The sequence below is a fragment of the Rattus norvegicus genome, chromosome 19, assembly GCF_036323735.1.
Source record: "Rattus norvegicus strain BN/NHsdMcwi chromosome 19, GRCr8, whole genome shotgun sequence".
Lineage (NCBI taxonomy): Eukaryota > Metazoa > Chordata > Mammalia > Rodentia > Muridae > Rattus > Rattus norvegicus.
The window spans coordinates 40,167,967-40,195,966 of NC_086037.1; the positions used below are offsets into that span (position 1 = coordinate 40,167,967).

Here is a 28,000-nt window from a genome sequence, read left to right on the forward strand (position 1 = left end):
AAACTTGTTTTCCGCCCCTTCCTGGTTCCGCTGCTTAAAGGAGAAACCTGCCCGAGCGCGGAAGAACCCGCCTGTAAAGTCAGGCTGCTTGCCTTGGCTCTTTTAAAAGGCAGAGCCACAGAGAAGGCGGTGCTCTGGGAGGAACCAAGGAGAAACCAATGAGCAGCCCCTATTAGGCCTAGGTCAAGTGTGCTGGTCCAGAACGCAGCCTGCAAGCACCAGGTATGAAGGGTCTGGGGTGGGAGAAGGCTGGTCCCCGCTGACGCCCAGCCCTTCCAGGTTATGGTCCCTGCGATGCTCACCGGCTACATGTCCCTGAGAGGAGTCTCTGCGTGGTTGCTGAGCCGCAAGCTCGGCCTGCGCTTCTCGCGCGTTCCACGTACGTGGAGCTCGGCGGCCGCGCACACGGGTCAGTGCAGGGCTCCGGATGGGTGGGCAGGGAGACACAGGAAACTTTCTAAGTGTGACTTTCTCATCCTTTGTTTGCAGAGAAGACACAGATCCGATCGGTCAAATGTAAGGATCACCTACCCACCTACTCCCGGTCCAGCTGTTTCTTTGACCCATAGTAGTCTGTGAATGCAAGGACTTCTGGGAAGGGAGGCTGGGCTGTGCTCAGGGTCAGAAGTCTAAAGTAGTGGGTGTTTGTTTCTACTGGACTGGAGAGGAGTTGCGTTTGTTAGACTGTTTTGAAGCCAGAATCCGCCTGGAGCGAGATGGGGGGAATTGGGTGCAGCTTAGAAATGTTGAAGAGGAGGCAGGGATCTGGCTGACTTGACCCTCATACCCTACCAGCCTCTCGTCCTGTGTTTGACTGGAAGGACCCACTGGTCCTGGAGGAGCAGTTGACTGCCGATGAGAAACTCATCAGGGACACCTTCCGTAACTACTGCCAGGAACGACTTATGTCTCGAATTCTGCTGGCCAATCGAAATGAAGGTGCCTTGATGGAAGGGTGGGCACTCTGAGTTCCACAACCATACATGATTTGCACTCGCTGCAGTCCCTGGAGTCAGGGACTCTATCAAAGGGCATAATTCTGACACCCATCTCTGCAGTTTTTCACAGGGACATTGTATATGAGATGGGGGAGCTGGGTGTGCTGGGACCCACCATTAAAGGTAAGGACAGTCTCTGTACTATGTAGCCTGTACCCACCTGCAACATCTTGAAGAGCCATCCCTTTTTTTTTTTTTTTTTTTTTTTCGGAGCTGGGGACCGAACCCAGGGCCTTGCAGTTGCTAGGCAAGTGCTCTACCACTGAGCCAAATCCCCAACCCCGCCATCCCTTTTCTTATCTGTAAAATGGGTAGTGGTTATCCCTCCTGAAAGCAGCTGTGGGTATAAGATGAACAAAGTCCCAGCCAGGGCAGCCCCCTGCCCACTTCCAGAAGAGCCCCATTACAGCCCTACTCAGCCCCTGGGCTGATCTTCGGTCTACCTGCTCCTCTTCTGTACCAGGGTATGGCTGTGCTGGAGTGTCATCGGTGGCCTATGGGCTCCTGACTCGAGAGCTAGAGAGGGTGGACAGCGGCTACAGGTCGATGATGAGTGTTCAGTCCTCCCTTGTCATGCACCCCATCTATACCTATGGGAGTGAGGAGCAGCGACAGAAGTATCTGCCCCGACTGGGTAAGCAGCTGCTGCAGAGGGGAGGAAAGGCAGACGAAGGTCTGGAATGTAGATCCCGGTGTCCCCACATCCTGCCTTCATTCCTACAGACCACCTGTGTCCATGCCGGGCCCTAGGGCTCAGTTGTCAACCTTGATCTCCTGCCAGCTCTGTTAGTCATCCCCTCCCCCATCCCCTTCTACTTTACCTCTGGCCACCATCATCTCCCCTTGGATTTGTTTTCTGGGCTTCTCATCCCAGTCCAAAGTTTAAAGTCTTAACTGCTAACCAGGTCCATGAGCAGAACCCTGGGACCTTTCCTCTACTTCTTTGGCTACTCAGATCGCATTTGTGATATGGTCTCGCTGCGTAGCCCTGTTTGGCTGGGAGCTTTGTAGACCAGTGGCATCAAACTCAAAGGTCTAGCTGCCTCGGCCTCCTGAGGAGGACAGCTAGGATTAAAGGCACGCACTACCATGCTTGTCCTTCTGGCCACCATTCTGATTGCTCAGATACTAGGGATTCTCCAGTCACCTCGGTGATGACTCTTCCTCATGTCCTCCTTCAAGCTAGATGTGGTGGCATACCTCTCTGATCCCAGCACTCTAGAACCAGCCTGGTCTCCATAGTGAATTATAGGACAGCCAGGGCTACATTGTGAGACCACCTCAAAAACAAACAAGCTGGGGGGGCTGGGGATTTAGCTCAGTGGTAGAGCGCTTACCTAGGAAGCGCAAGGCCCTCAGTTCGGTCCCCAGCTCCGAAAAAAAGAAAAAAAACAAAACAAAAACAAAAAAAACAAACAAAAAAAAAAACAAACAAGCTGGGTACCGGTTGCCACCACACCTTTAATCCCAGCACTTGGGAGGCAGAGGCAGGCAGATCTGTGTGAGTACAAGGCCAGCCTGGTCTACAGAGTGAGTTCCAGGACAGCTAGAGCTAAGAAACCCTATCTCAGAAACCAAACCAAACCAAAGTAACAAGACGGAAAAAAAGCCCTCAAACTTTATACTCTCCTTCAGCTAAACCTCTTAGTGCCCATCAAGATACTCTTGCTAACCCTTCTTTCTGGCATCCTTCACATTGTGACACTGTGGTTACGGCCTAGACCATTTTGTCAGCAGCTCACTGAGTGCCATGATGCTGGGTGTGTCTACCTTGATTCAGGTCTGGCTCAGTGAAGAAGATAACTTACAGGAGATGAAATGAAGCCCTCTCTTGTGCTTGCAGCCAAGGGTGAACTTCTGGGCTGCTTCGGACTTACAGAGCCCAACCATGGGAGTGATCCAGGCAGCATGGAGACCAGAGCTCGCCACAATCCATCAAACAAGAGCTACACTCTCAGTGGAACCAAGACCTGGTGAGAGGCCCAGGTAGACTGGTGGGTGATAAGGTGTGCACAAGGGAGCAGCAGCCAGATCCCTCCATAACTTTCTGGCCCCCAGGATCACCAACTCCCCTGTGGCTGACCTATTCGTAGTGTGGGCTCGGTGTGAGGATAACTGTATCCGGGGCTTCCTGCTGGAGAAGGGGATGCGGGGCCTCTCAGCCCCTAGGATTGAAGGAAAGTTCTCCTTGCGGGCCTCAGCTACTGGTATGATCATCATGGACAGCGTGGAAGTGCCCGAGGAGAATGTGCTGCCTAATGTGTCAAGCCTGGCGGTATGTGGCAGACACCTTGGGATCTAGTGAAGGGACACCTTTCTCACTTTCTCACTTTTTCAAGTGGAGAGCAAACACACAGTCCCTGAGCTGCAAACACACAGTCCCTGAGCTTATGGAACACCGTGGAGTTTGTGATCCTCCCTGTCCGCAAATCTTATTATCTCTGCCCAAAGTGAATCTGGGCCTTGGACCACTTTCTACTCCATATGCATGAGTAGCTTCCTGTCTCTGCCAGCCTTAGATGTGAGCACTGAGGTCAGGCTCCATGCTATGTAGGGCTGCTTGCACATCCAGAGTGGAAAGCCACTGAACAAGGCTTGATGCACCCAAGTTTTAGGGATCACACTCTGTGTGGTTTAAATGACTGCAGATCCCTTTGTCTGGGACATTTGGGAGATGGATTTTCCTTCTTCACAGTTGGTTCTTCCCAGGTCCTCAGTTGGCTGAGACCTCTTGTCGATCTTACAGGGCCCTTTTGGCTGCCTTAACACTGCCCGATATGGCATCACATGGGGTGTGTTGGGAGCTGCTGAGTTCTGTTTGCACACAGCTCGGCAGTATGCTCTGGACAGGTATGTGGGCTGCTAGAACCTGGGGGGTATGGAGGGTTTTGGTTCCCCAGCACCCACCAAGTTAAGTTCTCTGCTCTATGAGACGGCCCAGGATATTGTGAGCAGTTAAAATGTTGAGGTGACAGCAGGGCCAGCATGAACTAGGAAGTCTCTTGAACTATGGGTCCTCACTTGACTGTGCCTGTTCTAGGATCCAGTTTGGAGTCCCCTTGGCCAGGAACCAGCTGGTTCAGAAGAAGTTGGCAGACATGCTCACTGAGATCACACTGGGCCTCCATGCATGTTTACAACTTGGCCGTCTAAAGGATCAGGACAAGTATGGACTACACTATGGCTGAATCCTAGGCCCTTTCTGAGACCCTTCCCAATGGTGGCCCCAGGGACACAAGCTTCTCCCTATTTCCCCCCTTTTCTTGGATTTTCAAGAGAGGATACCTCTACAGTGCCTTGGCTGTTCTGGAACTCACTCTATAGACCAGGCTGAGATCTGCCTGCCTCTTCCTCCTGAGTATTGGGGTTGAAGGCGTATGCTACCACTGCTCAGTGTCCCCCTTGGTTTTGATGGGCTGGATCAGACAGCCTTGCATGTGCTCCATTCTCTGGGTGTGGTCAGTACGTGAGACCCAGTGTTTATAACATGTGTCATTCCCAGGGCTACTCCAGAAATGGTCTCCCTGTTGAAGAGAAACAACTGTGGGAAAGCCCTGGACATCGCCCGCCAGGCACGAGACATCCTGGGAGGAAATGGGATTTCTGATGAGTACCATGTGATCCGGCATGCTATGAATTTAGAGGCAGTGAACACTTACGAAGGTCAGGGCTGGGCTCAGGGAGGAGGGTGTCATGGGGAGACAGCAGTAAGGAGGCACACCACCAGCTGTCACCAAGTGGCTTCAAGCCCTACCCCTGTCCTTAAGAGTTATTTGTTCAGAGCTTGTAAGAGAGACTACATGACCCTGTGAGATGCTCCTGACCCTTGTTCTCATCATGGGATGGGACATGAAGAAGAACACAGTCCCAAGAGCAAGGTGCCAAGAGAGGTACAGTGCAGGGGGGTGTGAGGAAGAAAACAGCACACACTTTGTATCACTACTTTATGTTCAGAGAAAAAGCTGTTTGTAAATTACAAAACTCACAAGGGCATGGACCCATGGCTTAGGACAAACTTGGAAAAAGACATGAAAAACTGGAGGGCCAAAGTGTAAAGGCGGGCTGTGGGGATAGCTCAATGAGCCAACAGTTGCTGAAAAGTCAGAGAACCCGAGTTTAAGTCCCCACAGCTTTTGTGAGGCCAGCACAGTCACATGTGTCTGTAATCCAGTGTTCTAGGTAAAATGGGAAACTCAGGCAGGAATCCTTAGGTGCTCTCAGATCAGCTAGCTGAGTACACACTAGTCAACAAGAACAACAAAGGACCAAGACCTGAGGCTGCCCCCTGGCCTCCACATGTGCACCTAAACTTACACATCTTTGACCAATATTAAGAAGGGGAGCAATACAATCCCATATGATCCATGCAAAGTGGGGACACCAGCTTCACGGGTAGAGAAACTTCTAGACAGAAAAAGCAGAATATATGGGATACCTTCCCTTCCTGCCCTAACAAATGAGGATTTGAACCAGGGGAAAATCCCACAGCCTTCAGTATTTATCTTAGGCTATGGGATGAAACATTCCAGAAATAGTGAGGGAGGAGTGAGGTGAGATCCTACAATGTGAGCACAATTTGAGATGGGTCAGATTTAGGCTTGTGGAAATAAATGGTATTATTTGACCTCCAAAAAAGGAAGCCATGGTTTCTGCCGCTGTCCCTGAAGTGGGAAAGAGCAAAGGACCAACCATGCTTTTGCATAGACCATCATCAGTCTTTCCAATTCTGGAATAAAGTATGACCAGGGTGAAATCAAAACATTTAATCAACTATAGACGTGGGTTGGGAGAATTTGCTAAGGCTAGGCCTATGGCAGGGTCTAACCTTATCACACTTTGGTAATTAGCACACACATAATTGGTGGCTTTGTGTTGGGTTACAGAACTGTAAGACATATCAGCATGGCTTAAACAGCCTCTGTGCCTTCTCTTGGTGACAAGGCATTAAGATGGAAGCCTCTTAGCAGGAGTCAGCATTCACCATCCTTGTAATTCTGTTCTTCGGAAGTGGGAACCTAGGACGACACGTGGGGTGGCTGTAAAGGTAAGTTACAGGCTGAGGAGTCCAAACCAACTTTGACATTCATCTCACACAGGTACACATGACATCCATGCTCTGATCCTGGGGAGAGCAATTACTGGGATTCAGGCATTCACGGTTGAAAAATGAACCCACTTCAACAGAGAAATACTTTGCTCAAGAAGTAATGGATGGACCCAGCTTTTATGGTTGAAAGTGAGACACTGATTTGAGACTTAGGAAATGTCTTTCTTCATTCAGATATGCTCTATAGAAAGAAGAAGAAATTAATTCTCAGTGTGGCTCTTGGCCCTCAGTGCTTTTTAACTGTGGATGAAATCAAACTCCATCTACCCTGTTTTAAGTTTTTTGGAACTGGAAGAGACAAAGGGGAGTGACACAGAAGCCACTGAGACGGAGCAGACCTTGTGTGAGAAGGTGTAGTGGACTTTACAGTGAGCCTTCCTGCCTCTATCCCAGGAGCAGTACCTTCTGTGTTCAACACTAAGCAGATAAAAGAGGAAAATAAAGAGCCTGTGCCTTACTCCTTGGGACTGGACTAGGTTTACTGGTAACCATTGAGAGGTAATTTGGGGGATTTCTCGGAGGAGGGATAAGTATGCCTAGGGTTGTGCCACTCTGGAATAGCACACAGAGTTTGAGCTAGACATTCTGACTGGCGGGGGACACTTTGTTGACAGCTAACTACACAATAACATGGACAATAGTTTGGCTTCCAGTCCAGCCAGGTGACTACAAACTCCCAACAAGGTAGCAGATCAAAGGCTTTTACAGAGACTGTAACCCTGCGGGCGGGGACTGGCAGTGTAGCAATTAGTAAAAGTCCTGTTTACTACCTAGATTTGGGGTGGGTACCAGTGACAGTACTTGTCTGGCATGTGCAAATCATGTGCCCTGGATTTGATTCCCTACACTTCAGGGGAGGGGAAAGAAGTCAAGTTCCCATTCATGTTTTACTTTCCGGTCTCCTTTCTCACAGGATACACCCCCAAATTCTTACCTCAGACTGGACACATAGGTCCTTGTACATAGTTTCCACAGTTTGGCAAACTTGTTTGAGCTCCATTTCCAGATGACTGATCTTTGCCATCTTCTGGGTAAATTCTTGTAGTCTTTCCTGAATGATTTTGCTGTGGTGGCTGTATACCTGGTACATCCTTTCCTCCAACTTTTCTGTCAGATCTGAGACCTTACAAAAAGTAATCAAGAACTACACTGACTACAGACAAAATTTTGTTATTTTTTTTTAAAGACGTGGTTCTGCTCAAGCTAGTCTTGAATTCATCAACCTTCCAGTGACAGCCTCCTTAGTGTTGGGATTATATGCACACTACCATCCCAGTTCTTGTGTTTTAGATGGTCAGTCTCATGTAGTTGGGACTGGCCTTGAACTTGCTATGTAGTTGAGGCTGGTTTTGAACTCCTGACCCTAGTGCTCTCTCCTAAGTCCTGGGAATTATAGGGATGTGCCACAATGCCCGACTTCTTTATTAAAACAAGATAACATTGTATATGTTCAGTTGGTCTGTACTAAATCTGTAATTCTAGCACTTGGTAGTTGAGGCAGGAGAAAGAGTCTCCTCGACTACACATTGAGTTTCAGGCAAGCTCCTGCTTCAAAAACCCAAAAAAAAAAAAAAATAATAAAATGTACAAAATTTGTTGGTTCTATGCAAATGCTACTTCGTTTGATATGACAGCACTGAGTACCACCTCTGAAAACTGGCATCTATAAGGTTCTGAAACTAATCCTCTTATTGGATACCAAAGAAAGATAGTACGTATAATTAGAAGAGAAAAGGTCTAACTGAAGGCCCAAGACCAGTGCAGTTCATGGCTCTGCTGGCTGCATTTTCAAGCAGCACCGGGCATAGCCACACTCAGGCAATGCCCAGAGGCTGCATTCCAACACGCACACCATCAGGCTTTGTGAGCCCCGAGCCCCATGTGTGCTGTAGGACCAGCTGTCTCATCCCAGACCACAGCTCCTTTTTGAGGACACATGAGAAAGGTAAGGCAAGCCACAGAGAAGCCTGTTGGATAGGCCTATAATCCTAGGTAGTCAGAAAGCTAAGGCAGGAACATTACAAGTTCAAGGCCAAGTGGGTACATGAGATCCTGTTTCTAAATAAAAATAAGTCTGGGGTATAAATATAGCCCAGTATTAAAGAGTACTTATCTAGCATGCTTAAGACTCTTAAACTGGATAGATCCCAGTTTCTGAGCCTGGCTCCCTCGTATCATTTACCACTTTTTAAAAAAATAGATATAGGTGTTTTGCCTACTTGTCTATATGTAACGTAACATGCATGCCTACTGACCATGGAGGTCAGAAGAGGGCACCTGATCTACAGGAGCTGGTGTTACATGTAAGTTACCTAACATGGGTGTTTGGAGTCAAACCCAGTCCGCTGGAAGAGCAGTGCTCTTCACTGCTGAGCCATCAGGCCCCATTCTTTTTTTTTTTTTTTTCTTGAGACAGACTCTCACTAGCTTGCAACTCACTATGTATATATACTAGGCTGGCCTTGAACTCAGAGATTTGCCTGCCTCTACTTCCAAAGTGTTGAGATTAAAGGTGGAGTTACCATATCTGGTTTACCACTTAAAAAAGTGTGTATGTGTGTATGTATAAATGGGTATCAAACCAGTATCAGTTTTCAGGTTAGGCAAATGCTCTATTAAGCAGCACTTTCATCCAAAATCACTCACTTCTGAGCTTTAGTTTTCTCACTTATAATATGGGCCAATCTACTGACTCTTCTAGAGTCAAATGAGAGCTTGTGCAAAGTGCCTGCCTAGCAAGGTGCCTAGAACCTAACAGATATCATAGGTCCTTCCTTCCTTCCTTCTTATAGCTTCCCTTCCCTCTGAGGGATTCATCACCTTCATCTTGAGGCTGTCCCTGAAGTTGGTCATAAGTGCATGGTCTTTCTGCCTGCTTTCATTGATGTTTTCAATCAGTTCCTGGGCTTTCTTCTTCAGGGTTTCAATGCTAGAGTCCAGAGAGGAGAAGGGTCCTGGTAGTTGGCAGCTGGCACTAAGGTAGGAGATACAAGGATACAACTCTGACTTCTGAAAGTACTGAAATAATCATGTTCTCCAAAAAAAAAAAAAAAAAAATACTCATGATCTGAGGTGGAGCTCAGTGGGAGAATATATGCTTACCACAAGAGCATAGTATACACACACACTCACACAGGGCAGAGAAAATGTGATGTAAATAAGCCAAGGGTTTGAGTGAGGAAGGTGTTAGGTAGATCGCTGCCTTTGTGGGTGACACAAAATAATTTTCCTATTTCATTCATACCTTGAGACACAGGCCTTCCAACCCTTGTATTATAACCTAGAGCTGGACCAGTGTGTAAGTCTAACATGCCTGCAGTTCCAGGACAAGATCTATGTAGCCCAAAGCCACTGTTTTATATATAATATGTAAAGCATATTATTTATTTATATATAAAACATATATATTTGTACACACACATATATAATACAAACACATACCATTATACACACACACACATACACATCCACTGGCTTCTCTGAAATGAGCACTAAGGTTGTTTGAGTAAGAACCCCACTCCTCCACGGGGCTCAATATACCCCAGGTCTAAGTTCTTAGAACAAAGGAGATTTATTTGCCCCAGAGGGCAGGGATAAAGGACAAAGGCAGGAGATAGACAATGATGAGGGAGAAGGGGATGGAAACAAGGGAAAGGGAAGAAAGCTGTTTTTCCTAAAGTGGGACAAAGAACTGCTTCTGGATAGAGAGAAGACAGCGCTGGACCAGGAAAATGGTGGTTTATAAAAGCAAAGTGGGAAATCCCATGTAGGATGAGGTATTTAATTTTGATTGAGCATGTTAATTATTAATTAAGTGAGTCAAAGGGGGGCTTTTGATTGCTGGGCTTCAATACTCATAGCCAGTAGTCAGCCTCAGGAGGAAGAAGTGGCCAAATAAGGGAATAGGCCTTGGTGGCTTGTTTAGGAATAGAATCTAAGGGTTTTAGCAAGACAGAGAGAACTAGGGAGAAAAGCAAAGCCTGCTAAAACCATGTTTGTGAGCTGGCTAGAGTTCCTTCAGGTATGGCCTTGTTGGAGGAGGTATGCCAATAGGGTTTTGAGGTTTCAAAAGACTGGCACCATCCTCTCTGCATCCTGTTTGTAGATCGAGATGTGAACACTTAGATGCTGCTGAGAACAACATGCCCACCTGCCCGCCTGCCACCATGCATAACCCCTGTGGATACAACCGTGTGCTTGTCACGTATGATCAGAAGCCTCAAAGTATGTCCTAATGGCCTCTGTACTCCAGCATGAGAATGTCCCTAGCCCATTTCGTTGTTGTTGGTTTTAAACAGTACCTCATTCTTTAGCCCAGGCTGGTTTTAAACTTAAGGCAATACTCCTGCCTCAACCTTTCAAGTGCTAGGATTACAAAGAAGAGCCACTATGCATTAGCTCCCCTGTCAGTTGAATAAATGAAGAATACAATGCTGATCTGTTATCTCATACAGCTGCATACAGAGTCAAGTTCATTTTCCTCCAATGCATTTACCATAGGACTACTCTAGAAAGGCAGAAACTACAGTGAGGCTAGCTCCAGAAAGCATGAGAACTAGGAGGTCAACCCCTGAGCATTTCTTTAAAATGGCTTTTGGGGTGGAACAGACTTACAAAGGATCTTTGACGTCTGAGACTGGTCAGTCATCTTTCCAAGTCTGACTGAGGTAGAGCTTTACTCAGATGCTATGTGGTTTGGGTGCTTTAGGACAGCCATGCTCTCCTTGCATGTGCTTAGAGCTGGGAACAGGCTCAAGATGCCTGGTCTTGGCTCCCCAGCTATGCTTCAAACTGGGACACTGCTTTCAAAGCTTGCTGGTAGCCACGGTTCCTTTCCATGCCCTGCCCTCTTACAGAAATCACTCTGCCTTTCCACAGCCAAATGTGTTCTCCTTTTCCATTAGTTTTTGGTTCTTTGTCAACTTGACACAGGCTAGGGTTGTCTAAGAAGAGGGAACCTCAACTGAGAAAATGCCTCCATTAAATTGGCCTGTAAGCAAGTCTATGTGGGCCTTTTCTTGATTAATGATTGATGTGGGATGACTAAGGCCACTGTAGGTGGTGCCACCCCTGATTTGGTCCATCCTGGGTTGAATAAGAAAATAGGCTGAGCAAACCATGAAGAACAAGCCAGTGAGCAGTGTTCCCCCATGGCCTCTGCTTCAGTTCCTGCCTCCAGGTTCCTGTCCTGCTTGAATTCTTAGCTTTCCTTCCCAATTTGCTTTTGGTCATGTGTTTGATCATAGCAATAGAGAACAAACTAGGACTGGCAAGAATGGAACTGGGAACACTATGCTTAGCTTACCTTCTCATATTTCCCACCAACCACCCTAGAACATCAGAATTCTCCTTATATGTGCATATAGGAAACTCACAAGCCAGCAGTGGTGGCACATACCTTTAATTCCAGCACTTGGGGAGCAGAGGCAGGCAGATCTCTGTGAGTTCCAGGCTAGCCTGGTCTCTAGAGCAAGTTCTAGGAGAGGCAGGGCTACACAGAGAAACCTGTCTCAAAACAAAACAAAATAAAGAACAAAGAAAACACCAAAAATATTTAAAACAAAACAACAAAAAGTCTACCACCAACAAAAACCTTTACTAAGTCACTAAGTAGGCCAGATGAGATGTCCTGCCTGTTGACCTTTCAGTCTCCCCTCTTCCATTCCCAGAATTAGAAATTGAACCCAGGGACTCACACATGCTGGGCGGATATTTTGAGACAGGGTCTTCACTTAGGCAGGCAGCCTTTGTACTGTGGTTCTTTCCTGGCTTAGCCTCCAGGGAAACGGAGATTAAGGTCTGTACCACCAGGCCTGGCTCCTTTTCTGTGTATCTTTTATTTTTTTGGTTCTTTTTTTTTCGGAGCTGGGGACCGAACCCAGGGCCTTGCGCTTCCTAGGTAAGCGCTCTACCACTGAGCTAAATCCCCAACCCCTGTGTATCTTTTAAAACAATTATAATTTCCCCCTTCTTACTGAAAATGGATTTTTTCTCATATAATATACAGTGTGGCAGGACATTTGATCACATTGTAAACCCCAAGATCATGAACTGGAGAAACCTTGCTGTGATGTGGCTCAGCCCTAGCACGCACCTTTAAGAGCTCAATAAAGTCAACTCTAGGTCAAGAGGCAGAGCAAGCAATACAAGGAAGTGAACCTGGATAAGTAGAAAGGAGGGTCTTTGAGTTAAAGGGTATTTAAGCCAGCACAGAGAAGAAGGATTTTTTTTTTCCTTCTGGGACTTTGGTGGAACAGAAGGTCAGCTGGATGCTTTCTCTGCCTCTCTGAGCTAGCAGGCTTTCACCCCAGCATCTGGTTCCTGAGTCTTCATTGGTAAAATGGAATGGCTGGGATTTTTGTTTTTTAAAACAATATCTTAATTACAGTTCCCTTCCCTCTACTCTCCTCCTGTTTTCCTCCCACCTCCCCTACCATCCAGATCCACTCCCATTCTATTTCTCATTAGATGAGAATAGGCTTCTAAGAGAAAACAACACAACAAAATAAAGTATAATAAGATTAAAAAAAAACCCATCACATTAAAGTTGGACAAGGGAAACCAAGAGAAGAAAAAGAGCCCAAGAGAAGGCACAAGAATCAGAAATCCACTTATTCACACAGTCAGGAGTCCTGTAAAAACACTAAACTGAATGCCATAATCTATGCACAGAGGACCTGAGGGCTGAAGCAGCCTACAGAATGGGAAAAGATATTTACCAACTCCACATCTGATAGAGGACTAATATTTAAAATACATAAAGAATTCAAGAAACTAGATATCAAGAAAGAAAATAATCCAATTTACAAACAGGGAACAGATCTAAACAGAATCTCAGTAGAGGAAACTCAAATGGCAGAGAAACAAAGAAATGTTTAACATTCTTAGCCATCAGGAAAATGTAAATCAAAACTCTGAGACTTCATTTACACCTGTCAGAATGGTTACGATCAGTAACATATGTAGCAGATCATGCCAGTGAGAATGTGGAATAGGAGAAACACTTTTCATTGCTGTTGGGAGTGCAAACCTGTATAGTCACTATGGAAATCAGTGTGGCTGATTCCCTCAGAAAGATGAAACTCGACCTATCTCAAGATCCAGCTTATCACTCCTAGGCATATACCCAAATGCTCACCTTACCCCAAGGACACATGTTTAACCAACCATGTTTACTGCTGTTCTATTCACAATAGCCAGAAATTGGAAAAAATCTAGATGTCCTTCAACAGAATGAATACTTTATTTTATATGAATGGGTATTTTGCCTGCATGTATGTGTGTGGATGGTGCCCACAGAAGACAGAAGAGGGGGGCTGTGGATTTAGCTCAGTGGTAGAGCGCTTACCTAGGAAGCGCAAGGCCCTGGGTTCGGTCCCCAGCTCCGAAAAAAAGAACAAAAAAAAAAAAAAAAAAAAAAAGAAGACAGAAGAGGGCATCGGATCCCTTGGAACTGGAATTATAGAATTGTAAACTGACATGTGGATGATGAGAATGAACTCTAGGTCCTCTGGAAGAAAAACAAAGGCTCTTAACTGCTGACCAATCTCTCCAGCCCCTCCTCTTTAGCCTGTTTCTTTGGGTTGGTTTCTCTTTTTCCTTAGCATATACTACTTCGAGCCTCTTCCAACTGTAACTGTCTCCTTTTGTATATCTCCTACTCCACCCTAGGCTACCCGCCTCCCGCTAGCCTGTAGAAGGAGCTACCTATACTGCTAATATGTATTTCCCCACTTTCCACTCACTCTCCAGCACACTACAATGAAGTTGCTGCCCCAATTTTCAAATAAAACAGCTCCTGGCAAAGTATCCAGTGAGAAGGCACTGCAGCTAGACCCTAGCACTTCCATACTGTAATTCCCTTGGCAATTGCTGTTACTGTGTCAGTATGTGGACCCACATCACCACAAACATCTGGAGGTCAGAGGACAATTTGCAAGAGTCTGGTCTCTATCTAGTTCTACCATGTGGATCCTAGGGATCACTCTCAGGTCACCAAACTCAAGAGACAAGCACCTTGCCCTCATGAGCATATCACTGACTCTGCTGTCTAACTCCTACTGTCCCACCTATACCTTCAGGCTCTTCCACAGCTCTGGCTACCTTTTTCCAAGGGCATCCTTGTAGTGTGGGGTGCCAGAGTAGTGTCTTTCCTACCTAAGTTCCTCTAGAACATCATTTCTCAACCTGTGGGTTGCCATACCTTTGGAGGTTGAACAACCCTTTCCAGGTGTTGCCTAAGGCCATCACAAAACACAGATATTTATGCTACAAATCATAACAGTAGCAAAGCTACAGTTATGAAGTAGCAACAAAAATAATTTTATAGTTGGGGGGCTCACAACACGGGGAACTATATTAAAGGGTCACAGTGTTAGAAACGTTGAGACCTACTCTAGAAAGTACTTCTGGCTGGCCTTAGTACACACATCAATTATAGTGTTACGTCTTTGTCTACGCCCTAGCCAAGCTTTGTAGAAGTCATCTTCCCTATCTGTGTGGGAAAAACAATAAATATGAAGCCAATAAATTAATGATTCTTTTTTTCCTCTGTTTGTTTGGGACAGGGATTCACTGTGTAGCCATTGCTGTCCTGGATCTCACAGAGATCTGCCTGCCTCCGACTCCTAAGTGCTAGGATCAAAGGTATTCACCACCACTGCCTGGATAATTAGTGACTCTTAATTAAACCAGATGTGATGGAAATTTAATCCCACATTTGGGAGAAAGGTAGGAAAATCTCTCCTACTTTAAGGATAGGTTGTTCTATGTAAAGATTCTGCTTCAAAACAAACACAAAATTAATTGATTCTTGAGGGTTTTCATTACCACTCATACTTTGATTGCCCCAAAATTTATTCCCAGTACATGACTGTCTTCTTCTTTTTTTGGTTCTTTTTTTCGGAGCTGGGGACCGAAGCCAGGGCCTTGCACTTCCTAGGCAAGCGCTCTACCACTGAGCTAAATCCCCAAGCCCCATGACTGTCTTCAAATCTCTCAACAAGGTGTCTTTTTCTAGACCTCTCAGCAAGGCTGTTCCAAAAGCATTTAAGCTCCATTTTTGTGTACCAATTAGCACCTCCCTTCCTCTGCCTACATAAGACCCCATCCTCCCTCCTCTTAGTAAATGATACATAAAGCTGCCTGATCCCCACACTAGAAAACTTAGCAGTTGGCTTAGAATTGGGCTTCTCTGGCCCTCTATATCCTGGCTGGAATTTTGAGTTTTACCCCCACAATCTGTTATTCTTTGCAGCTACATGTCTCTTATTTCACACCTGGACACTTGTGACCACCCAACCCCAAACCTGATCTCCTAATAGATGATCTCTTAATATGATGGCCTAAAAAAGACACCCCCAACCCCTGCCAGAAAAGAACAAACAAAAAACCAAAAAAACAAGACAAGACATGGTTTATAGGATCAAATCTAAATTCCTTGTACAGCAGACAAGACTTTCCAGGGCCTGGCCTGCACCCTTTCTAGCCTGCAGGGGTGGGCCCCAGGCTCTGTACAAACAAGGTAAATGCTCTACTAATGAGCCATCCCTTCTGCACCAGCAATATGGTCCTTCAACAAAAAATTTCTCCAAACCCATCAGCCTTTGCCCAGAACCACTTTCCCTTTCTGCCTCTCCTCTTCTTGGTCATGACTCTGCCTTACTTTATGCTTTTACACATGTGCTCAAGGTGAAGACGGCAATTCTCTTCTGTACTTTCCAGCATCTCAAAGGCTTCCCTCTGTGCTGTCTCTGTTCTGCTGACAAGCTACTCTAAGATCCCTGCTCTCATGCTTTTTAAAGATTTTTAAAATTTATTTTATGAGTACACTGTAGCTGTCTTCATGCACATCAGAAGAGGGCATCGGATCCCATTACAGATGGTTATGAGCCACCATGTGGTTGCTGGGAATTGAACCCAGGACCTCTGGAAGAGCAGTCAGTGCTCTTAACTGCTGAGGCATCTCTCCAGTCTGTCTCATGCCTTCTTTTGCACCCAGCTTGCCTTGTCTCAACTCTCTCGGACCAACTCAAGTTTAGGACTTTGAAATTAGACTCAATCTTCCAGGTATTCCTTTTTGTGTAATTCTCTGCAACCTGACTGAATTTCTAATGGCTCCTTCAGGGCTCAAGAGATGAGAGGACAGATTTTTAATGGCAACTAAAGAAATAGTGAAAAAAATCACTTGAATTCAGCTAATTCAAATTTGTGGCAGGACAAAGGCCGGCATCAGATGTCTACTGAGAGCTTCTTTATTTTTCCAAATCTATCTTTTGTGGATTTCAGCTTTTCCATTTCATTTTTCTTAATACTCAGCAGCTGTATATTAATCAAGATGCTAATGAATCATCGGCTTCCCTGGTTCTGCACTCACCAATTAGGTGTTAATAAACAAAATGTGTGGTGTCCTCTCTGCAGGCTTCTTCAGTTCTTGGGCTGACTTCTGTGGCAGAACCCTGGACTGAGGCCAGGTAATGGAAGAGTGCACATTACAGTTGCCTGGTGTACTTGGCCTGAGTGGGGCTTGGGATGTGGGGTCTGTAAGCATATCAATGCACTCATCTATTATGTCTGTCCTTCTAAGAAGCCCCTAATCAGTTCCAAGAATCAGAAGAGTTCCCAAGCAGGGCCTAAGTTGGCAGGGGGCCCAGGAAACGGGTCTAAGGGAAGAGACCATCTGTTCACTCCAGGTAACGCTATGATTGGCAGATGTATGGGCCAGAGCTACTCACTGATGGGGCCTTCACTCTGTGGCCACTCACAGATAACACAAGTAAATAAGCTACCAGCCACTTATGACCATCTCAGGGGACAGGTCCAGGAGAGGGACCCACAGAATCTGGCACTCAGGCAAAGTGATGGTTTGCTGAAGTTATGCCAGAAAAGGGGAAGGTTTGACTGGAAGCTGATGAGCTAGTTCCTCACCCACCTCCCCTTCAGAAATGTGTTAATATTTCAATCATGTTGCCGAGTGTTGGCTGCTGGATTTGCTAACTGGTCCCTGTGATGATTTCCATCCATCTGGTGTTTGGCTCTGGCAGAAGTCTTTCAAGTCTGTAAATGCTTTCTTTGCCTGTGACTCTTCAGCACAGAGATCCTGGTCTAAGCATGCTAACATCTGCAGGACACTTATCAAACGAATGGTTCATTCGTATCTGCCTATTTTCTTGTCTCTGACAAACAGCACAGGTCTAGAAAGCCCCGTAGTCTGCTTTCCTACTAAGAAATGGGAGAGAAAAGAGCAATCTAGCTTCGTCTGGAGCCTCTTACTCTGGCTTCAAGTAAGCTCATTCAGTCCACAACTGTCATCACAACAGTCATCCTCATAGCAACCTAATAGTTCCTTGTACCATACCACTTTAAGTTGTAGCTCTGAAATCCTGCTGTGATTTCTCACCTTGGCTGTACATATCATGCAAATATCCCAATATCCAACACATCTCAAAAAAAGAAGAAAAAAAAAAAGGAAGGTGGTAAGGGCATTGTAAAGTGGAACTTAAACTCTTCCCTGTGAGAAGCCATAACAAACAGAAAGCAGAGGTGTCCTGGTAAGCACTGAGCTACTTATTCCCAGGTCTCTGAGGGATGGGCAAAGTCCTGATTTGCAGTTTATGAAATGCCACTGTGCAAATATTCCCATTATAGCAATATCAAGCTTCTAACATAAACTTGTCAACTTGGGAAGGGATATATAGAATCAGCTCTTGAGCCACGCAGTGGTGACACACACCTTTAACCACAACATTGAGTTTAAGGCTAGCCTGGTCTACAGAATGAGTTTCAGACCTGGTAGGGATACACAGAGAAACCCTGTCTCAAAGAACAAAACAAAACAAATAAAAGAATCAGCTCTTGCAAACCAGCAGGAGCCAGCTCCAGTATACCATGGATGGGGACAATTTCCTTCTTCCTGTCACTTCCCCAAAGGGCCTTTTCCCAATCTGTTTTAGTAAATGGCACTCCAACTTAATCCATCTCTCTTTACACTCCCTTCAAAATGTTCTCTACATAGTAACCAGAGCCTTTGCTTCCTTTTTATTGCTTTTTTTTAAAAGACAGTCTAGAACTCACTATGTCAACCAACCTTGAACTCAGAGGTCTGCCTGCCTCTTTGTCTCAAGTGCTGAGATTAAAGCTGTGCACCACATCTAGCCAGCATCCTTTTTTTTTCTTTTTTCTTTTTTTCAGAGCTGGGGACCGAACCCAGGGCCTTGCACTTGCTAGGCAAGCGCTCTACCACTGAGCTAAATCCCCAACTCCTCCAGCATCCTTTTTTATAACAGGAACCTAAGTATGTCACATCTCTGGCCCAGCAGTTCCCACTAAGTATAATCTCCTTTCTTCTAGAGCCTATTAAGATATCTAAATCTGTGGATACTCATCATATATACTCCTTCTGTAGACTTTTGTCATATCTGAATGACTTATAATGCCTGATGCAAGCCTGGAGTGGTGGTGCACACCTGCAATCCCAGAACCCAGGAGGTGCAAGCAGCAGCATTAATTTAGGACAATTTCAGCTATGTATCAAGTTCAAGGCTAGCCTGGACTACATGAGGGACTATTTTAAAAGATTTATTTGTTTACTTATTTATTTAATGTATGAGTGCTCCGAGGGACTATTTTAAAAGAACAAAAACAAAGCCCAACAATGGGCCAGCAAGATGGCCCTACAGGTAAAAGCTACTCCTATGCAAGCCTGGATACCTAAATTCAATCCCAGGAACCCAGATAAAGATAGAAGAACCATGCTAAATGTCATGTGGAACTGGCAATCTTAATATATAGGAGACTGACTACATATGCTACATTCCCACAAAAACTTGCATACAGATGTTCACAGCACTGTTACATATAATAGTCAAATGTCAATTTGTCTATTGATAACAAATGAAATATGATATTCATAATATGGAATTTTAGCTAGAAGAAAGACTTATGTTCTGACAAAGGCTATGATATAAATGACATGCCAAGTGAAGAAAGTTAGACACAAAGAAGCACATGGCATGACTCCATGCACATGAAATATCCAGAATAGGCAAGTGTATGGAGACAGAAGGCAGATTAATGGATACAGGGGTTGGGGAAGAGGCAGGGACTGGAACTTATTGCTAGGAGGAATGAGATCTCTTTTTGGAATGAGAAAAGACTTTGAGGTTGACTAGTGATGTTTGTATGGTTCACAGACTAAAAGCTATGAACTCACACACTTCTACAGGTGAGTTGCATGGCATGACACAGAATGAGCATCCTTAATTCTAAATTCAAAAATCCATGCCAGGAATGGTGGTACACACCTTTAATCCCAGCACTGAGGAGGAAGAGGCAGGCTCATCTCTGAGTTCAAGACCAACCTGGTCTGCACAGTGAGTTCTAGGACACCAGGCTTACATGATGAGGCTCTGCCGATTAAATAAATAAGCCCCCCAAATCTAAAACATGATGCTCAGGAAGTTTCTGATAAGCAGCATAGCACATGCCTTTCTATAATCCTAGCACTTGGGAGGCTGATGCAGAAGGACCTTGAGTTCTAGGAGTCTGAACTGACACAACAGGACTCTGCTGAAATAAGTCCTGAGTGATTGTGCCGTGTTGATATGAATGTAATCATATTAAGAACGTCATTGCTTCAGTTTCCTGGGAAGAGCAAAGCCTTCCCCTAGTATGTGTTCAGATGATGACAGTGTGTGTAGAAAGTTTGGATCACTTCTTTTCCTCCTGAATATTTACTGTCTGAGACTGCTTCCCTATAAGATTTCCTACTAAAATTAGCTAAACCTGCTTCCTCATTCAATTGTATGTAATAAGGCTGCTACCTCAACTGGTTAAAAAACATTATAAATGCACCACCAAGTTGCAGGGTTGCTGCTGGTGTGCCTCCATCATGGCACATGGCCCACTCAATCCCAGCTTTTTTGTATATGTGCCTGTCCTTTATTCCTTTGTCAGACCAGTCGAGGTCAAATCCAAATACATGCAGGTTTCAGCAATTGGGAATGTATGTTCAGTGACAGGGTTACTCATCTACCATGCACAAGACACTGAGTTCTATCCTCAAGACAGCAAAAGCAAGAAGGAAAACAAAGGAAAAAACTCAGAATGGATCACATATTTAAACAGTAAATGCAAAATCACAAAATTAGAATGTAGGAGAAAATCTAAGTGACTTTGATTTTGGTGTCTTTTGAGTGTCTCACTATAAAGACCATGCAGGGAATCAAAGGCTTATGCCACTAAGCCTGGCTGTTGATGTCTTAACTTTTTGTGTTTTGTTTTTTCAAGAGAGTGTTTCTCTTTGTAGCCCTGGCTGCCTGGCAGCCTTTGAACTTGCTTTGTAGACCAGGCTGGCCTTGAGCTCAGAGCTCTGCCTTCCTCTCAGCCTCTAGAGTGTTGGAATAAAAGGCATGTGCAACTATATCCAGCTTTTCCACCCCTTTTCTGTTGATATCTTAAATAACACACACATAAATCCACAAAAGAGAGAACTGAGAAACTAGATTTCATTGAAATTAATAACTTAAAGCCAGGTATAGCTTAGAGCTGTTTTATTCATAATTGCTAAAACTTAAAAGCAATCAAGATGTCCTTCAGTAGTGAAATGGATATATTCTAAGGCATATCCATAAGAAGGATATTATGAAGTACTAAAAACCAGTGAGTTGCGATGCCACCAAAAGACAGAGCTATCACAGATCCATATTGCTAAGCACCAAGAAACCAAAAGCGCTTGCATTCCTATCACCTAGACCCTCAATAAATATCTGATGAATGAATAAATAAATGTGCAAGGGGAAACAACTTTAAGTTATCCTTGACACCTTCTTTCTTTTACCCCAGAATCAAATCTATTATCAACTTGTCAGATGTACCTTCCAACACCTGACATATCTCACCATGTCCATACCTCCATGGACCAAACTATACTCATCCTGTATGAGACTGGTTTGTATATGCTTGGCCTAGGGAGTAGTACTATTTGGAGGTGTGGCCTTGTTGGAGTAGGTGTGTCACTGTCGGTGTAGGTGAAGCTAGGACCTTCATCCTAGCTGCCTGGAAGGCAGTATTCTGCTAGCGGCCTTCAGATGAAGCTGTAGAACTCTTGGCTCCTCCTTCACCATGCCTGCTTGGATGCTGCCATGTTCCCACCTTGATGATAATGGACTGAACCTCTGAACCTGTAAGCCGGCCCCAATTAAATGTTGTCTTTATAAAAGTTGCCTTGGTCATGATGTCTCTTCACAGCAGTAAAACACTAACTAAGACATACTTGGCTAATCCCCATGGCCTCCGCATTCTCATCCTCCTTCCTGTTACAGCAACCAGGGGGAGCCCTTTACTACTTTCTTCCAAAGGGAACAAACTTCTTCTATTAGGGAGAGACAGTAATTTTTTTTTTTTTTTTGAGACAGATCTCAGAGGCATCTAAAGTCTTAGCTGCTAAGCTAGGGATGTAGCTCAGTTGTTGAAGTGATTCTTTAGCATGTACAAAGCCCAGCATTCAATACCAAGCACTGGTATAAACCAGGTATACACACTATAATCCTAGTAGTTGCGAGGTGGGGCAGCAAGTTCAGAAATTCAATTCCAGGTCATCCTAGCTGCCAGTTTGAGGCTAGCCTGGGATACCTAAGACCCCACTGAAGAAAGAAATGGGACAGGGAAGAGAAAGAAAAGGAAACCAGACAAGGTTTCTCTGTGTAGCCCTGGCTATCCTGTCCAGCTCTGTAGACCAGGCTGTCCTCAAACTCACTGCCTCTGCCTCCCGAGTGCTGGAAATAAAGGCATGTGCCACCGCTGCCCAGCCTAACTGTATCTTTTCCTACCTCCCTTTAACCGGCGCTGTTCAGTAATCCCTGCATGCCTCTGTCTGAAGCAGGGGCTTCCTTACCAAGTGCTGTACTCTTCACCTTCTCCAGGAAATCTGCTATGACCTTGAATGGAAATCAAGTCACCATTACTGTCTCCTCAGTTTTTCCTCAGATCATGCTACCCAGTATGTTCTCCACATCCATATCTGAATCATCCATGGATTCAAATCACAAGTCAAACTTAGAAGAGGTGCTGGGGATATGGTGGTTGCTTTTATTTTGAAAAAAGATTTTGATTTTTATCAAGAATAGTATTCATAACCAGTGTGTGGTGAGGCATGCCTCTAGTCCCAGCACTTGGAAGGCAGATGCAAGCAGATTTCTGTGAGTTCCGCGTCAGCCAAACCTTCACACTGAGATTGGACCTTGAAAGAGAGCTGGAGAAACCTCAGCAGGTAAGAGCACTTGTCAGTAACAGAGTTCACATGGTGGCTCTCAATCACTCAGAACTTCAGTTTCAGAGGATCTCAATCCTCTTCTGACCTCCATAAGCACTAGGCATGCACATGGTACACAAACATACATTCAGGCAATACACTTACATGAACATGAGTCTGATTGTGAGGATGCTATGCAATGTTACAGATGGGACCTGACTAGATCTAGCTTCTACTTTCAGGGAGGGGACCCTGAAATTAAACCTTGTGGATTTCAATAGGAGGACGCCTGTACCCAGAACCATTGTGGGCACCTGTTGTTAGCATTTCCTCTAAGCTCCGCCCAGCAGTTACCTAGCAACAGCCAGGTAGGAGCCTGGTTCACATATAAAGACTATTTGACTGGGGCTTAAGCCTTCGAGTGGTTTGTTCTCTTGTTCTCTCCCCCCCCCCCTGTCCATCTTCCCTCTTTCTCCCACTCTTTTCTCTCTTTTTTTTTTTTTCTTTTTTTTTTTCGGAGCTGGGGACCGAACCCAGGGCCTTGCGTTTACTAGGCAAGCGCTCTACCGCAGAGCTAAATCCCCCAACCCTCTTTTCTCTTTTCATCTCTCCATTTTCTCCCTCTTTCGCTCTCTCTCTCTCTCTTTACCCCCCTTTCTCTTCCCCAACCTTTCCCTTCTCACTAGCAAACTTTCTTTATATTAGGTCTGTCTCGTGGCTGATTCCTCACGGGGACACCTAGGCCGGGCCTGCCAAGATGCACTGCTTCACTGCTGCCGTTTCATAAAACACTACGCCTGGAAGGTGTTAAAATCGCCGGTGGAACAAAACCAAGGGCAGACCTCGTGGAATAAACCACGTGAAAAAAGCGGGGCCCCGGAGTCCAGGAAAAGCAGTTAGGCCTGTCACTCCTCACCTCGGCGCCACTGAGCTAGGTGTCTCCTCGTGGTTCTCATTCTGCTGATGCTCTCCGCTCTCCACAATCGCTGGCGGTTCCTGGTCCTTTAACTCCACGGGAGGCACGGCCACCTGCGAGCACAGCCAGCTCTGGAGAGGCGGTGTGGGAAGGCGCCTCTACCTGCGTGTTGGGTAACCTCAAAAGGGACGCGGCGGTGGCTGGGAAGTAAGGGCTCGAGGCCCCAGGGTCGGGGCCCTAAGGTTCGCAATGGAGGGCGCGCTAAGACCTTCCCGCCGATTGTAATTTAAAATAGGCCGAGTGCGGCACACGCCTCGAATCCCTCCCCAGCCTCGGGAGGCTGAGGCAGGCGACCGCTTCGAGTTCGAGGCCCGGCCGGGTCTACACAGTGAGTTGTCTTCGCCCGGCTCCTGTGGCGCACCGCGCCCCCTCGCAGCCTCGTCCACCAGGCCCCAGCGCTTCGTTAGTCAGGAAACCTCGCCTCTCCCGGCAAGAGGCGGCGCTAACCCTGAGGAACAGTCCCCGGGTTCGAGCATGTGTGGGAAGTCTCGTATCCCGGTGGCCCTAAGCCCCGCCCGCCTCCCGCACACGGGAAACCAGCGCCTCACGTACTCCTTGGCGCTCCATTCCGTCTTTCCCGCCTCCGCGTTCCCGCCCTCTGCGCACGCCACGCCCCGAGCACGTGCTGAATGAACCGCGCTCTGGCCCCGCCCCCAAAAGGCGGCGAACTTGTAGGCCCTTGGAACAGGCCCTGTGGTTTGGGCTATGCTGGAGTTGCCTATTGGGGTCTGCAGTGGCAAACTTATTTGTGTTGTTTAGACGGGTGGGCGTCTGAGCTCATAGCGCGTATGTGCCGGACTCGGGGTCACCTGTGGCCCTCAGAATTCAGCGTTTGAGGAATGCACTATACATCAGTGTTCCACCCCTTCAATCTACAATTGGGGTGGGTGGATTGTCTTTTCCAAGACATCGTTTCTCTGTGTATCTCTGGCTCTCCTGGAACTAGCTTTGTAGATCAGGCTCGCAGAGATCCTCCTGCCTCTGCATCTAGAATGCTAAGATTAATGGTATGTGCCACTACTGCACGGCTCAAATTCTTTCGGAACAGGGTCCCACTATGTCCTGGTCTAGGACTCTTTAAACTGAGATCGGCCTGCCTCTGCCTTGGAATTGAAGGCAGGCACCACTGAGACTACTGACAACCTTCATTTTTTTTTTAATGTTTATATTTTCTTTTATTTACATGTTGCATATAATTTAAACTACTTTGGGGCATCTGCCAGTGAAGGCCAGGAGAGGGCATCAGATCCCTTCGTTATAAGCCTCCTGACATGGGTGCTGAGAACTGAATTCCTGTTCTGTGATGGTTTTATTTTGTTTTACACTTGACCTATTTTGTGCAAGCACATGTGCCATCCACTCTGGGTGTGGAAACCAGAAGACAGCTTCGAGGGGTCCACTCTCACTTTCCACCTTGTGGGTCACAGAGATGGAACTAGGTTCTCAGACTAGGCAAGTACCTGAACCCACTAAGCCATTGAGAGGGATCTCATCTTTAAAGTTTTATATACTTTTTATGGGTATGAGTGTTTTGACTGCATATAATTCTGTACCACAGTGCCCATAGTGCTTAGTGCTCATGGTGACCAGAAAAGAGGCTCAGAAATCCTGAGGCTGGAATTACAATTGTAAGCCACCATATGGGTGCTTAAATTAGACTTGGCCCTCTGTAGGATCAACCAGTGCTTAACCTCTGAGCCATCTTTCCAACCCTTTATTTTATTTATTTATTTTTTTATTTTCTTCTTTTCAGAGCTGGGGATCAAACCCAGGGCCTTGCGCTTGCTAGGCAAGCGCTCTACTGCTGAGCTAAATCCCCAACCCCCTTTTCTTTATTTTTTATTTTTATTTTATTTTATTTTATTTTTTTTTTTTTTTGCTGCTAACATCCCTAGCAGCTTGGGTCCTGGAATGGTGGCTATGTGAGGGAATGAAGAAAGGACATACACACCGTGAAACTGGGATCAGGTGAGGTTCTCTAATGCTCTGGCTACAACCTGGGACCTCAGCTGATTTACAGCACAGCTAATCCTGGTAGGAGGAATTGTGGGTGAGCAATCCTGGCTTTAAAACTTCAGGAGAGGGGGCTGGGGATTTAGCTCAGTGGTAGAGCGCTTACCTAGGAAGCGCAAGGCCCTCGGTTCGGTCCCCAGCTCCGAAAAAAAGAACCAAAAAAAAAAGAAAAAAAGAAAAAAAAAAAAACTTCAGGAGAGGAAGCCAGATTTGCTAGTCTTTGCACACTGATTAATTATCCGTAAACAATCATTCTGGAACTCTGGGGAAAAGCTTTGCCATTGCTCTTGAGCCTGGTTCATATAGGTGTTACGTAGACAGGTTTCCCATGGGCCAATTGGTCTTGGACTCCTGTGCCCACATCAAAATACACATTCAGGCTGGACTCTACTTATTCAGGGCTCCCTCTGCTTACTGTCTGTCTTGTCTCTCTCGCCAGAGTTTCTCTGTAGCCCTGCCTCTATAGACCAGGCTAGCCTCAAATTCAGATATCAGCCTGCCTCTGCCCACCAAACGCTAACTCAAGGCAGGTACCACCAAAGCCAGCTGGAAAACTGGCACTCTCAAAATAATTCCCCCTTATTACTGCAGTGATTTAAAAACTGAAACAGTTATAAAAATTAACAACTGGCATACCATAAATTTATTGACAAGAGGCAACAAACTAAGGGTTGCTGGGTGGTGGTGGTGCACAGTTTTAAATACATCGCTCAGGAGGCCCATCTGAGGCCAGCCTGGTCTACAGAGTAAGTTCTAGGACAGCCAGGACTACACAGAGAAACCCCATGTGGGAAAAAAAAAGAAACAAACAAACAAACAAACAAACAAAAAAACAACAAAAACCTTGTGTAGTGACATAAACCTATATAATCCCAGTACTTGGGAGATAGTGATACCCTATCTTGGGGGTGGGAGTCATTAGTATCTTTTTCAATTTTATTTACTTTTTTTTTTTAAAGATTTATTTATTTATTACATATCAGTACACTGTAGCTGTCTTCAGATACACCAGAAGAGGGCATCAGATCTCTTTACAGATGGTTGTGAGCCACCATGTGGTTGCTGGGAATTGAACTCATGATCTCTGGAAGAGCAGTCGGGTGCTCTTAACCGCTGAGCCATCTCTCCAGCCCAAGCTTTTTTTTTTTTTAATGTATGAGTGCTGTCTGCATGTACACCTGCATGTCAGAAGAGGGCATCAGATCCCTTTAAAGATGGTTGCCAGCCACTATGTGTGGTTTCTAGAAATTGAATTCGGAACCTTGGGAGGAGCCAGTGTTGTTAACTGTTGAGCCATCTCACCAGCCCTGACATTCGTGTATATGTATATATGCATATGAGCACACTGTCCCTGTCTTCAGACACACCAGAAGAGGGCATCAGATCTCATTACAGATGGCTGTGAGCCACCATGTGGTTGCTGGCGATTGAACTCAGGACCTCTGGAGGAGCAGCCAGTGCTCTTAACCACTGAGCCATCTCTCCAGGCCTGACATTAATTTTGGGGGGGCTAAAGAAATGGCTCAGCAGTTGCAGGCACACGCTGCTTTCCCAGGGGACCTAGGCTTGGTTCCTAGCACCCACATGTTGACTCATATCAGTCCATAGCTCCAGTTCTAGGAGATCCAATGCCCTCTCCTAGCAACAGAGCCTCATGTGTACAAAGACACACACAGGGCTGGAGAGTTAGCTCAGTGGTTAAGAACACTTGTTCTTTAAAGAAAAATTATAGAGATAGATAGATAGATAGATAGATAGATAGATAGATAGATAGATAGACAGACAGACAGACAGACAGTATTTTTTTTTTTAAAGCACTTGTTCTTGTAAAGGGCCAAGGTTTAATTCCCAGCGCCCACAAGGAAGGAAGCTCAGCACCTCTATGGGCACCAGGCATGTGGATATACAAAATACTCATACATAAAAAACAGAGTAAGGGGTTGGGGATTTAGCTCACTGGTAGAGCGCTTGCCTAGCAAGCGAATGCCCCTGGGTTCGGTCCCCAGCTCCGAAAAAAAGGAAAGAAAAAAAAAAGTTTAAATGTAAAAAAAAATAAGAAAAAAGACATGCAGACAAAATAACTATACACATAAACATAAATTAAAAAGTAAAACACAACAATCCAAAAAACCACCTAAATGCTCATCTGAGCCCCCAGCAAAGCAAGTCAGGTGTGGATACACAAAGCTTTACGAACTTACTCCCCAGAGCTCATGTGATTACTTACTTACTTACTTATTTATGACAAAGTCGAAGTATCTGGCCCAGGGTGGCTTCAAACTCATGATTGCCCCTGCCTCAGCTGCTGGGAGATTTGATTTTTAGGAGGAAAATTAAGAGCAGCTTCTCACCCACAGTCCCTTGTTCCCATCGACCTTGGGAATCCTGGATTTTAGGCTATCACCTACTAAGTGCTGTTTTTGCCAAGAGGACTTTTCTGTTCCTAGCCTTAAAAGAGGGCTTGGCTCCAGTTAGTGGTTAGTGCGTGACTGAGCTGTGGGTGGCTTGTCAGCAAAGTGCTTGCGGCATGAGTTCAATCCACACTATGGACAAGGGATGTGCATTTACAATCTGAGGCAGAGACAGGAAGGTCCCTGGAGCTTACTTGTGAGGTACCCTGGCCTAACGGGTGTGAGCCCCAGCCAATGAGAGTCCCT

The 28,000-nt window shown here is 45.7% G+C and overlaps 2 protein-coding genes across 7 annotated transcripts; one reads left to right on the top strand and one right to left on the bottom strand.

Annotated features, from left to right (window-relative positions):
• Positions 1–71: 71 nt before the first annotated feature.
• On the top strand, positions 72–6,570 carry Gcdh (glutaryl-CoA dehydrogenase). 5 transcript variants are annotated; one of them, XM_063278173.1, is made up of 12 exons: positions 73–222; positions 280–409; positions 490–516; positions 796–939; positions 1,059–1,121; positions 1,462–1,632; positions 2,842–2,971; positions 3,057–3,273; positions 3,745–3,848; positions 4,039–4,164; positions 4,501–4,661; positions 5,882–6,041. In XM_063278173.1, the coding sequence occupies exons 2-12, from the start codon at positions 283–285 to the stop codon at positions 5,887–5,889; spliced, it is 1,278 nt and encodes a 425-aa protein (XP_063134243.1). In that variant the 5' UTR covers positions 73–222; positions 280–282; the 3' UTR covers positions 5,890–6,041. The 5 variants fall into 5 exon arrangements, with proteins under 5 accessions (XP_063134240.1, XP_063134241.1, XP_063134243.1 ...); NM_001108896.1 differs by lacking the exon at positions 5,882–6,041 and adding an exon at positions 6,095–6,570 and having other exon boundaries at positions 97–222; XM_063278170.1 differs by having other exon boundaries at positions 72–222; positions 4,501–6,562.
• Syce2 (synaptonemal complex central element protein 2) lies at positions 5,747–27,993 on the bottom strand. 2 transcript variants are annotated; one of them, XM_006255291.5, is made up of 5 exons: positions 23,883–27,993; positions 23,271–23,383; positions 8,926–9,079; positions 7,040–7,228; positions 5,747–6,013 (listed from the first exon to the last, which is right to left on the bottom strand). In XM_006255291.5, the coding sequence occupies exons 1-5, from the start codon at positions 23,895–23,897 to the stop codon at positions 5,969–5,971; spliced, it is 516 nt and encodes a 171-aa protein (XP_006255353.1). In that variant the 5' UTR covers positions 23,898–27,993; the 3' UTR covers positions 5,747–5,968. The 2 variants fall into 2 exon arrangements, with proteins under 2 accessions (XP_006255353.1, NP_001178486.1); NM_001191557.1 differs by having other exon boundaries at positions 5,750–6,013; positions 23,271–23,401; positions 23,883–23,897.
• Between the last annotated feature and the right edge of the window lie 7 nt (positions 27,994–28,000).

Excerpts from the sequence above, each read along its gene's own strand:
- Syce2 (NM_001191557.1), bottom strand. Across the intron at positions 9,080-23,270 it reads CCTAGCTCAGTGGCGCCGAG|TGCCAGCTGCCAACTACCAG; the intron begins GTGAGGAGTGAC and ends CTCCTACCTTAG. Across the intron at positions 7,229-8,925 it reads GGGACAGCCTCAAGATGAAG|GTCTCAGATCTGACAGAAAA; the intron begins GTGATGAATCCC and ends ACTTTTTGTAAG.
- Gcdh (XM_063278170.1), top strand. The coding sequence starts at position 283 with ATGGTCCCTGCGATGCTCACCGGCTACATGTCCCTGAGAGGAGTCTCT. Across the intron at positions 410-489 it reads CTCGGCGGCCGCGCACACGG|AGAAGACACAGATCCGATCG; the intron begins GTCAGTGCAGGG and ends CTTTGTTTGCAG. Across the intron at positions 3,274-3,744 it reads CTAATGTGTCAAGCCTGGCG|GGCCCTTTTGGCTGCCTTAA; the intron begins GTATGTGGCAGA and ends TCGATCTTACAG.